Source organism: Pezoporus occidentalis, unplaced genomic scaffold (assembly GCF_034315485.1).
Source record: "Pezoporus occidentalis ecotype Australia unplaced genomic scaffold, CSIRO_AGI_Poc_V1 ctg8, whole genome shotgun sequence".
In the NCBI taxonomy this organism is placed as follows: Eukaryota; Metazoa; Chordata; class Aves; order Psittaciformes; family Psittacidae; genus Pezoporus; species Pezoporus occidentalis.
The window spans coordinates 5,463,528-5,476,115 of record NW_026916158.1 but is presented as its reverse complement, the minus strand read 5'-3'; the positions used below and the strand labels follow the sequence as shown (position 1 = coordinate 5,476,115).

Here is a 12,588-nt window from a genome sequence, read left to right as displayed (position 1 = left end):
CTCACAGCCTCTTTGTTGCACTCAGGAGGAAGGAAACAGCTGTATCACTGACAGCAATGCTGACTGAGACAGCAGGAAAAGGAGAACATAAGGGGGAAAAGGAAGCACATAGAAAGTCATAGGTGGGTCAGAGCCTCACAGCTCAGCACTGAGACACCAGAGGTTTGCAGGCTTTTACAGCACAAGTGGCAGAGAGCCAGATTTACAAGCTTTTACCTCTTTTTAAGCTCTTACCTCTTATTTGAGCCTCTGAACTTCCACAAAACCCAAGCCATCAGTCGTGAGCATGAAATGTCTGTGCAGGGTGGGTTCAACTTCTTTCCTCAAACAGGGACAGCTGCAGCGTGCAAGTACGCTATTGTCATGAGCTGGAGAACTGGCCCCCTTCAGCCCTCACCTCCTCCCTCCCCACCCTGTTTCACATCCTGCACCAAAGCTTTTCTTACCAGCCATCCCTGCTTGACCTTGCTGCTTGCCCTTCATGGCCTCTGCCCTACCTGCAGAGAGCCACTGTGAGAAATGTAGTGCACGAAGTGAACTGGTAGCATCAGGAGACCATTGACACTGATCAAATCCCTCCAGTGTCAGCTAAGAAGAATCATACTTTGAATTTAATTAAAAGTAACATCAGAGCTGTCATCGCAGCAGGGATAAATGAGAAAAGACTAGATCGCAGTTTCTTCTGGCTAAACAGAAAACACTGGAGAAAAAAATGGCATGTATCCCAATAAGGAAAAAGTTAACCTGCTCCCTTTGCAAAACTTTATAAACACTTTCCCCCTAAAATATATGAAAAATGCCATTATCCTCTCATAAGCAGCTGTGTGATGTCAAGACAAGCAGTGCATTGTAAAGCTGGGAGAGGTGCCAAATTAATCTAAAGTTAACCTTTCTATATGGTATATAACTCAAATGAAGATGAGAGGTTTGGCTCCCAAACTAGATAAAAGAACCTTAATTTGCTGCTTAAATTATTGACGGTATCAGTTAAGACTGAAGGCAAAAAAAAAAAAAATAATCCCAAACCTCATAGTTGCACACTTTCTCATGGATGCCAAACTCACTGAAATTGAATTTACAAAAAACTTCATCATCTTCTAGGATGATTCATATCAGAAAATAATTCTTTCATTTTTCTGTAGTACAAGTCCTGGGGGAAACTGCTACACAGATTCTGAGGATGAAGATAGAAAGCTAAATAATGTCAAAGAAAGAGATGGGAAAAACTAAATAATGTCAAAGAGAGAGAAGGTTCCATACTTTTGTCTGGAACCAAGAATAGTGCATGACAGAAAACCAACCATTAGGGTACAAGTACACTCAGATTAAAAAAAAACGATGGAGTAGTGTTCAGAGCCTTGCCTGCACCTGACACAGGCTCAGGGGACAACTGGACTACTCTGCAGAAGAGAAATCTACTGAAGGTTACTAACCACCCAGAAAACACCCCTACCACATCAGGAAAGCAAAGAGCTGTAAGTGGCAGAAAGCTGGGAGGGTATTCTTGGGAAGCATGAGCTATTTTTGCCTTGTTCTTCTGGTCCTTGCAAAGAAAAAGCTCTGTCCAAGGGTACTGGGTGAGATGAGCTCTTGGCTGGAGTCCATATGGTTGTCTTCATCCTACATTTTCACTCAAAACACAACCCATTTTTCTTGAGGTGCTTCAGAAATTGTAACAAAGAATTTGCTAACAAGCAATAAGAAGGAATAAACCAAGCTATAGAAGGGACAATGCAGAAACAGCACAGGGTTTCTAGGAAGGAAAGCTAAAAAAGAGAGGAACTACATTTGCATCTGTTACCCCAGTGGAAAGAAAGAAAGCAGCATGCCAGAGGATGTGAAGATACAAAATATTATTTATTGACAATATCTCAGGAAGGAAAATCATAATCACAACAAAGTGAGGGCAGTTAAATGAGTGAGGTGGCACAGAAAACAGTGTAATGAAGATTTTTTATTATTTTACTAATTATTTCCCTCACATAGGAAAGCCTCAAAAATACTGAATTTTAAGTTCTATGAAAAATCATTACAGTAATAAAGGCAACTTAATGCTCTATGGGAGACAGTTTGAGTCTTTAACAAGAGTTCTGATTTACTACTTTGATGCCCCAATGCAGAAGCATGCCCCTCATGCAGAAGCGTAAAAACAGGTTCCCAGCTGCGCCCAATACAACCATCCATCTGCTCAAATGGTAATAGAGCAGACCATTAAAAACCCAGTATTTTTAGCTCAGGAAAAAACCCATACATACAATATGTTATACCATATTCAGTCTCTCCAAAAGAGATGCTTCCAGCAGTAGCACACAGCAAGCTCACTTGTGTCCTAAAAATCATCTTAAGGGAATCTGGCTGCCGGGCTGCTGTCTCAGTTCATTTTCTTCACACTACAAGAGAGATGACATTCTGGTTCCAAAAAACTTCACTTAGTGAGATCTATTTCAGGGAGGAGTGCTTCATCTGCATCTTGTGCAGTTTTTGGAATATTTCAGCTGCATCTCAGGGAAAGTCTGTCTATCTGTAAGCGAGCCTGTTGAGTTTTGGGTAGTGTTGAGTTATGATAACTCTGAGGAGGCGGTAACTTTTTTTTCCCTAATAATTACCTGTATTTGTTCACATATGCATTATATGATTGCTCATCTGTCTCCAAGCGGCAGTCTCTCACTTCACACTGGCACTTCTGGCTGTGGGGGCAGCGGCTTGTCTCGAGGGAGCCCTGGGGTCTCAGACTCCCCCAGTCCCCTGAAGCCCCCATGCGGGCTGCAGCAGGTGGGAGGGCTGAGGGGAGTAGCCGAAGAGACAGGAGTTTCCCCAGGCACTGACAGCGGAGGGAGGGGAGGGCGGGAGGTAGCGGGCCGGGCCCCCGCTATTAGTACCGGCCCTCGGCGGAGCCCGCCTCAGTGCGGAGCCTCCACGGCCTCTCAGCACCATGCAGGAGCTCAGCGCCGCGCCGCCCGCCGCCTTCCTCCTCCTCCTCTGCCTCAGCGTGCTGCTGCTGCCGGCTGCCGCGGCTCCGGGCGCCGAGCAGAAGCTGAGCCCCAGCAGCCGGCTGGCCGCGGGAGCGGCGCGGGTGGCCCTGCACTACCTCAACTTCCAAACGGCGTCCCCCGGGGCGCTGCAGGCGCTGGGGCAGGTCCGCAAGGCCACGCTGAAGGTAGGCGGGAAGCCGGCGCGGCAGGGCGGAAGGGTAGCGGGGCGGCTGTCGGTCCGGAGGAGAGCGGGGAGGGCGGGCGCGGTCTTTAAAACAGCTCTGGGAAAAGTCTAATTAACAATAATTACTGTAATAAAAGAGCGCGGCCCTCAGCGCGCCCCCTTCCGCAGGGGGTTCGGACCACCGGGTGCCCTCAGGAGGCGGCAGTCCCACCGCCTCTTCCCTCAGGGGGCACCTCCGAGGGGATCCGCCGCTAATGGTCACGATTTAAATAACCCCAAAATCCAAGCCGAGCGCCCCATATGGTGGTTGAGGGTGCCCCAAGTGCCCTGGCTTGGAATCAAAAGCAGCATAGCATGGAAACTGAGGAACAGAGCAGGCACATGAGGGAAAGAAAACAAGTTTGATAAAGGAATCTTTCCAGCAGAATCACTTCTGGAGTGACCATCTACTTTGTGAGAGGAGGGACAGAAAGGAATTGGCTTTCTCCTTCTAGAGACTGAGAGCTTCAACTAAAGGCAGCACAGTTCCCATCAGAAAACATGTCTTTAGTTTTACATGTCAAATTGAGGTGAGAGGCCTAGATAGAAGTAGCTATAGGGGCAGAGCTTTCCTGTCACGAAGAGCTAGTCAGGGATGCTTGAGGCACCCTTGTCATGCTCTGTTCTCATCTTCTGGCCACAGGTTTTGCATCCTTCTCAGTTTCTGAAAGTAAGAGAACAGGGAAAAAAGCCTGGGAAACACTAAAAAAAGGAGATCTTACAACATTTGTCCTTCAGCATCTGCATGACATCTTCAATTCAGACCCTCACTCCTCAAACTGAGAATAAGATGCTGTAGTGTGAAATCTTCCAAGAAAGACGTTCCAAGCTAGCCTAAAACATTTAGGATGAGCCTCAGTCTTTCACATGTATCCCAGCTGGCAGCTGCACCAATTCAATTTGAAGCCTGTTTGAGTTGCACACAGTATTTAACAGACCAGAATAATTTCCAATTAAATTTGACAAAACACAAATGAAAATTCAGAATGTGTGTGCTCTTTCAGCCTTGCACTATATGAAGTAAGTGTAGTGTTAGCCGTGCTACCTGTCAGGGAATGCAAACACCATGTCCTGCTATGGATTTATCTGAGACACCACCCTTTAGGTAACCCTGTTCTCACCACCATTCCCAAACATGTCATTAAGCATATAGTTTAAAAGGTGCTGAGCATGGATGTGCTGGAATGACATTTCATTCTTCTTATGAAATTGCTGCAGACGCCTATGACAGAAATTTACTGTGATACTTGACACTTCTCTGTCGAAACTTACAAGTGCTCCTTCTGTATTTACTGGGCACTTTACTGGGTAGTGTGCATAGGTATATATGTGTATATTTACATATACAAATGCTTGTGCCTCTTTAACAGTATGTGCTGCTGGAAACAGTGCACTTGCCTAGTAAAGAGACATATCAGAAGTAAGGGGTTGGTGCAGATCCTCTTTCCAATCCCCATGTAACTAAGTATTTGCAAGGTAGTTTTGGTTACAGGGAGAGAAAGGGATTTTTTCCACCCGCAATGAGCCATCTGTCTTTTAATATAGGAAATAAAAAAAATGGTTCATAGAGAAGTGAAATGCCTCATTACTTCCTTACAGTACTGGATGTTGTAGGAGCTTTCTATAACCACTTTCTATAGTTTATTTCCCCTTTTTCTTTGCACACTGAAAACAAGAGGAGAAATGTACTAGACATGGTCACTTCCTTCTTTTCTGTCCTCCACTGTAAACAATGAAAAGCATTTCCTGGAAGGAATGTGCTATATTATGTAAGTGGAAGAGACAGAAATGTCGAGGTTTGGGTTTTTGTTTGTTTTTAAAGAAGGTTAGCTTCATATTGGTTGGTATATTACTGTATCTAGTAAAAACAGGATAACTTTATAATGGGATAATAGGATAATTTTATAATGGGATTCAATAATGAGCATCGTATTTTAAAAACTACCATTACTAGCCAGTGGAACTGTGGTAATTAGAAACAGGACTGGAGACAAGTCACCAGTATGATAACTCTCTTAGATGTAAAGACATTTTCAAGTTCAGGTGAAATGAGACTTCCGTAATTTTTTTGTCCTAGCAACAAATAGTAGAGATACGCCAAATATATAACAAGTCCTACCTTGCCATTGGCTGCAGTTTTCTTTTTGTTGTCCCTTCTCATTCATGTGGGTTTTTAATTAAGTGAGTATCTTCCAGGAAACAGCAGCATGCACCACATGGAATAGTTGACAGAGGGACTTTAAAATACATGTTTTTAAAAGAGAAGCATTAGTGTGTGCCAGCTGCCTAGAATTCACGAGAGAAACTTTCAGAACACTGATGTAGTAGCAGTCTCCTATACCAAGCTGCCCTGGAATTAAATCATAGCTGAGCAGAAGGTATGTGGACCAGGAGGTGAGGTGCAGAGGTAAAGCTAGGTAACGTCTTGGCTGAACTGCTACACTTGCTTAAATTGGACTTCAAAATACAATTTTAAAGATATTTCTCTTCACAAGCTCACCTTGACACAAAACAGCATAACACTGTAACCATGATCCTAATATTAGAAGTCAATTAAAAGATTTCTATTTATTTCCAACAGTCAGTAGAATCCGTGGCAGGGTAGGTAAATTGTCTAGGGAAAGCTAGGTACAGAGAGGTTGAGAAATTATCCATCTCTGCTGGGTTTTCCTGCCTGCATGGGGTGACCTGGCTGCTTGTGGATATGTCCCCAGAACATCCTGAAGCTGCAAGCCACCAGAGTGGGCTTGCAGGGGCAGTGCTAGGGCTGCGAGGTAGGAATCCCCATGGGTGACGCTGCTCTCACTCCTCTCTGCAGTGCTAGCACCTCTACACTTAATAAGCGGGTCAGCCCTCTGATCTGGCAACCGAAAACTGGTCCCAGGGGAGAAATTATAGTGGGGAAACACACATAAGAGATGGAAACCTGCAGCAACGGGTGAGAGATGGATCACCCCTTTCTGTGCCAGTGGGGAGTTACAGCAGTGTACATCAATTGCAAAACCACCTCCTTTGGGACCTGGAATGAAACTGCTCCTAAATTGCTATTTTGGCCTTCACAGTACTAAAAATCTGTCATGAAAATTGCATTAATTTTGAGCCCAGAAATAAAAGAATCCCGTGACCCAGATATTCAGTGGAAAATTGACTTACTCACTTGTTTTCTTCTCTTTTGGACACATTGGCTGCTTTCAGCCAGAAATCCTTGCATGATGTCGAATATTCCTGAGCTCAGATTTAACTCACACCATGTGATGGTTTATAGCGATGCACTTTGAAATTATAGTGGAAATACTTTTATAAAAGTTAAAATTGTTTCATGCCAAATATACCTTCTACCTCTCTCTGGTAGGATCAAAGTCCTGTGGGATGCATACCCAGACAACATGTTTTTTAGCTTTGTAGCACCACTTGAAAGCTTGACTCTAATTACTATTTTCAAAGTTATCACAGCTATAAAAATAGTATTTTCTTTAGCAGAGAGACCAGGTGACACCAATGTGAGAACAAAGAATATGGAAAGAATAGCTGAACATATTTGAAATGACCGAATATGCTGGACAGAAAACATCCACTAAAAGTTTTGTTGCAGACTTTAAGACCCTGATGTTGTAATTGTGTTTAGGCAGCCTGTGGCACTATGTCCTTCAGGAAAAGTTTCAGCAGGAACCATCCTATCCCATCCATTATCATCAATTAAATCGGAGCTAAGTTTCTCCTCCTGCTTCAGAGGTGTTGTAGTCCACCTGTTTCAGGTTCTCTCATCTGTGGTACTGGTGTCAAGAAAAGGAGTAAGCCTAGGTCACTGTGCTTAAAAAATACCCATACTTAATTAAATGAATGTTAGAAACAACAGCGGTAACACAGCTCTTGGGTAGCTTTTCAATAAACAGAAACTTAGGACTTAACTGTAGTGATTAGTGAGAGATTAGACCTTTCTTTCAGCCCCACAAATTCCCAATTCTTTTGTCAGCCTGCATTTCAGAAAGACAGCTTTTACTATTTTGCTGTATCTCTTCATGTCACACTCTCTGTCATTTCAAGGACAGCATTTTAGCTGATACACAAAACAAGGGCAGGAGAAGGGAAGAATGGAGAGGTGGAGAAGAAAGAGATAATCTGAATTTGCCCTCTGTCCATTTCCTTCATTCCCTTCACGGTGTGATCAGAGTCCAGCTCCAGACTTGCCTCATCTTGAAGTTCAAGAGGGTGTTTTACAGAATTAGAGTAAGCAACTGAACCGATTTGTCCTCCTACCTGCAGCACATAACTCCATGTGTGTACTAAAGGCAAGTGCTGGGCTGATGGCCTTGCCCTGGGAGTGAAATTTTGCTAACGTTACGCTATTAATGGCTTCCAGGAAGAAAGTATGATGGTAACACAGAGGCCCAAGTTTAGATAAATAAACCATGTCCATTTGCTTTGGGTTCTAAGATTCAAAATTATGCAAACAGCCAGAATTCCCTTCCTGTTTATCTGAGGAGTATTGTATTTAAAAACCAAATAAGACTAATAAATCAGCGCTGTTGCTGGAATTTAAAAATATGCTTGAGAAGGCAGCTTGCTGCTCTGGTAAGATGCCTTTTCTACATTCTGCCTCATGCGCCACACAAAGAAAAGCCTGTGTAAAGATATATCCCCCACCAGCAGCAAACAGAACCAAGAAATGGTTTATGACAAGGGAGAATGCCTCTTATTAAGCCAGGCAATATATGCAAAAGGAATAAACTTTCAGACACAAAAGTGACCTTGTATATCAGAAAGCTTGTCTAAGAAATCACAGCATAGCACACAGAAAGACTTACTTTCATTTACTTCTAGCTGATTTAATCAAAAGAAAGGATTGGAAATGTACCAAAATGTTAGATAACACATAATGTTATTTTATAAGGAAGTAGTTGAAGAAATAGAAACTTTTCAATACTATTTGTTACTCAGAGTCCCCACTCAAAAATACAGGAATTTCTAAAGTTAATATAAAAGTTGGCAGGAAAACAAGAGACTGACTAATGAAGTATAGACCAGATAATGCAGATACTTTTAATTGGCTCTGCTCTTTCATTATGGAATGAGACACTGATCCTGTTTTAGCATAATTAATAGTTTTTATTGTCAACATTAAAAGCTAGTTTCTGTTTCAGCATGCTTTGGGCTGGGGCAGTCTCATATCCCACACCAAAAATATAATTTGTTAACTGAACAGTTTCTGTCAGCAACAGCAAAAAAACCCCACCCAAATAAACAAACAAAAAAACCTGATACCCAAGAAAATGGCATATCTCAAAGTTTACTCTTTTAAGGCTTTTCTGATGCATTACACTATAAGACGTGCTACTGGCTGCTTTCCATAAGCAAGGAGTATTCTTTTATTTCTTCCTTAACAAGCAAAATCTTGGATAGTTGATTGAGCAAGTTAGTGACTGGTATTTCCAGGGCAAAAAGAGCAGATCAGAATCCTGCTCTGCCATGCTGTGTAACAAAATCAGTCTCTTTCCAGTTGCTGTAGAAAAAAATAACTAGAAAAGTTAGCATCCTTAAGGCTAAATTAGTGTAAAGCCTTAGTGTAATTCCTGTTCAGCTGTGAATTAGTCAGCAAGATTTGATTCATTTATATATTCAGGGGCACTCTGATGTCCTGTGCAAAAAAGAAACCTCCTTGGAGGCTGAACACAGATCTGTAATTTTATGATTTTTAAAGTTATTCAGTATTGATCCACCCCATGAAGGACTTAAAGCTGCATTTTTCTACTTGTGAATCTCTCTGAGGAAAGGGTGCAAACCATCCCTTAATGTAAGGGCTATTTAACGGTAGTATTGAGATCCTTCACAGTTTGCTGCTTAGGACTGTCTCAGTGCATCTCATCTGATCAATTTCCTTGAGGTAGCCATGATGCCCTTGTTTCCATTATTCAGCACTCATGGCAAGTTATGCTACATAAGGCTATAGTTATGCCAATTGCTGAATCCTTCTCTCTTCCAGAGCATTCCAGATTCTGGTCACAAGTACTACCTGCAGTTCACTACCGAAGACTACAAAAGTGGGGTGAGTTTATTATGGTCCTCCGTGTTTCTTCTGATAGTGTGTTAAATGAACTTCAATATCTTCATAACAGGTTACATTTAAGCGCTGTCATAAAAGGGTCTTTCACAATGAAAAGACTTACCTTTATGGTTCTACCTGTCTGTCCAGCATGGGGTATGGCTTGCGCTTGGAATCACTTGAGTATTTCATCTCATCAGCCCTCAGTCTCTGCCTGGGCCCAAGTGGTCAGAGCACAGTAGTCACCCACTTTGCTCAGTGCCTGAAGAGCCTGTTGTGTTTCAAATCACATTAGTCACATATAAACACCTGAGTGAAGTCCTGCAATGGCCCAAACTTGACATGACAGTATGGTCCCCATTATCCAGCTGTACCTCCTGCTGTGTACACCAAAATGAGAATACAGACTTGACAAGTTGTGTGTTTTTTTTCATTAGAGCCCCCCTCCATTCATTCTGTTAGACAGTTGTCATTAGCAACTTTACTGTAAGCATCTGCTTTTCTATTGCACACACATTGTACGAAATTCTAATTGTTTTCAGAACTTATTATGAAGCATTATTTCAAGGCTGAAGTACAAAAGAGTCCCTGTTATCAATTGAGGTTATTTTTTGAGAACTCAAACATATTTCCAAGTCGACTTAGTGCTTTTCTGACACACTTTGATTAAAAAAGTCTGTTAAATCACTTTAGCCTCACGGGTTTAACATATTTACTTTTCTGGGAAAAAAAAACAACAAAAGAAAACCCCTACCAAGAAAGAAAATTATAGCCTTCTGCAGCCTCCTTTCTTGACCCTGCGCAGTTTTATACAAAGTATCTCACAAAGACATATACATATTCCATATGTATACTTCACATCATGTATCAAGGGGCTTTTTAAGAATGTGTTGCTGGTAAATAAAACCTTGATTAAAGACAACATGTTTAAATTCTCTCTTTCCAGGAAAATGCTGGGAGCTGCCTTGCTACAGTGTTGTATCCGAAGACAAAGTCTCCACCTGTTGTCAGTATCAAGTGCATGCAGAGCAAAGACCAGAGGCAAATCCAGGAAGAGGACAACAGACTTTACCAAAAACTCAGGCACCAAACAAAACCAATAACTGGAAACAATATTCCAGGTATGTTCCTCCAAATAGTTGACTGTATTTCATTTTATATTAAAGAGCCTGGGTGCTTTTAAGAACAGAAGCAAATGTACATGCATTTTAAAAAGGAGACACATGCATTTGCAGTAGCACCCTAATACCATAGAGCTAACTATCAGAACAAGTCTACCTTGACAACAATTCTTGGGGAGAAAAAAAAACACAACCCAACACCTGTTGTGAAAGTGTTTTGGATTTAAGAGCAAAGCCTGTGCAGTTTTATATTCAAGTAAATGCAGAACGTCCTCGCGTGGTAACAGCTGCCTTAACCCACACCCCTTCCCCAGCTGAGGGGGGAATTCACAAGGGATGACTAACAGAATTTTTCCATCCTGGAAACAGAGCACTCCGGTCCCTCTTTTCCTCCCCACTAAGTAGGGGCTTCCACTATGGATACTGGGCTCCTCCCCCTCCCAGCAGGGACCCAGTAAGCAGAGTCTCTTGGCAATTTCAGTCCCGTCACGCTTTCATACTCTGACTGCAGGCTCAGCATCACTTTCCTCCCTGTTCAAGACTAAAACATCAAAAGCAAATGCTGCTTCCCAGGAGTAGTGCTGCACCACGCAGAAGTGCTACGGGTTTATAGTTTTCCCACTGGACAGAATCAGTCATTTTATATTACTCTTTCTCTCCCTTGCAGACAGCCATGGCAATATTGAACCTGCCCTGGAATCAGTGTGGGCTTTGGCTGTTGCTGGCAGCAGCTACATAATGTGGGAAAAGTCAAGAGAAAACTTGGACTATTTCATGGCACAAGTGAAGTCTGTGAAGCAGTGGGTAAGTGGAGCTAAGTGAAGTGGGTAAGCAAAGCGAAGCCTAGCCAGGCTGAAAGACAGCATCAGTCAGTGCCCAACCTGCATTCTCAGGGAACACACCTTACACCTGCAGCATAATGAACAGGAGTTCCCAAAGCTTTGTTTTCCCCCCATCGCCTCTGATCAATAGATAGCATTCAGTTTTTAATCCCTAGTTATTTAGAATGAGATCTGAGTTATTTTGAATGAGAATCTCTCTGAAGGAAAAATTAAAAAGCAGTGAGAATTCTCAAAGTTACTTGAGGGTTAGTCAATTAATTAGGACCAGAGTCAGCTGAGTTTCAGGTCAGAAAACAGATTGCATAGCCATGCCACAGTTAGTGCCTTCTAGGCAGGATATGCTCCTAATTCCCTGTCTCTCCACACACAAAACCTGCCTCACTGACCACAGCCATCTCGAGCCCTGTTCACCTCACCTCGCTCTCTAAGCAAGCTAAATACAGTCAAGTAAATCTGAGTAGCCTCTAAACTTTAACAGTATAACTTGTGTCTTTGGTAATTTTTTTCTTTTTGAAACATGCCCAGATAAGGAAAGATGATTTTACTGAGTTTGACTACACCGTCCTGCTTCATGAAATTCCAACACAGGTAAGAAAGTGCACGCATACACTGCCTCCTTTCATTAACTGAGGAACAGCATCAAAATTGTAAGAGATGTGTATTTTTAATTCTCTTCTCCAGGACATTATCTCGTGTCACATGCGCCTCACTTGGCTTCCTGGTCATCCTCTGAAAGTAAAATACTTCTGTGCTTCAGTAAACCATGGGCTGGAAGATGGATCTGGAATGGAATCTGGATCAGCTGCTGGGGTTCTACATGAAAAGGGACCCAATCTTTAAAAGCAATTGTCAGTTTTACATACCTATATTAAATGAGAAATCCTTGTATCAACAGACCTGGAGCTGCAATTTTTCTATACAAGCTGAACCGTGAATGAGTGCTTTTGCTACTCTGTCTTGTTCCAAAATTAATTCCCATAGTTTCTTAAACTGCTGCACTCATAGAGTTCTACATAAGAACCTTTGCTACTACATATATTCACAGAGAAACATACACAAGTTCATTTTATGTCACTGACTTACTGTAGCTTTGAATAACATAGTTTGTAAACAAAGTTAATATATTGGGATAAAAAAACTTGAGAAATGTATTAATCTGTTGCTAAGAAATATTTGTTTACCAACTTTTGATTTTTTTTTCGGGGGGGGGGGGGGGGTGGGTGGCAGGGAGGGCTGTGCTAGGTCCATGCTGATTTTTAACTTACAACTCCAATAAACCCAATACTGTTCTGCAGGATGGAGGTTGGGTTTCCTTCTGACACTGCTGTCTGACCTCAGCTGTCCATCTCCTGCTGTCCAGCCTCTAGAAGGACTCAGAGAGTGCAGGCTG

General features: G+C 42.4%; 1 protein-coding gene across 1 annotated transcript; it reads left to right on the top strand.

Moving 5' to 3' along the window:
* The first annotated feature begins 2,857 nt into the window (after window positions 1–2,857).
* Window positions 2,858–12,349, top strand: RARRES1 (retinoic acid receptor responder 1). The gene is made up of 6 exons (XM_062603007.1): window positions 2,858–3,157; window positions 9,176–9,238; window positions 10,182–10,356; window positions 11,024–11,160; window positions 11,724–11,786; window positions 11,880–12,349. Exons 1-6 carry the CDS (start codon window positions 2,933–2,935, stop codon window positions 12,036–12,038), a joined length of 822 nt encoding a protein of 273 aa, XP_062458991.1. The 5' UTR covers window positions 2,858–2,932; the 3' UTR covers window positions 12,039–12,349.
* Window positions 12,350–12,588: the final 239 nt, after the last annotated feature.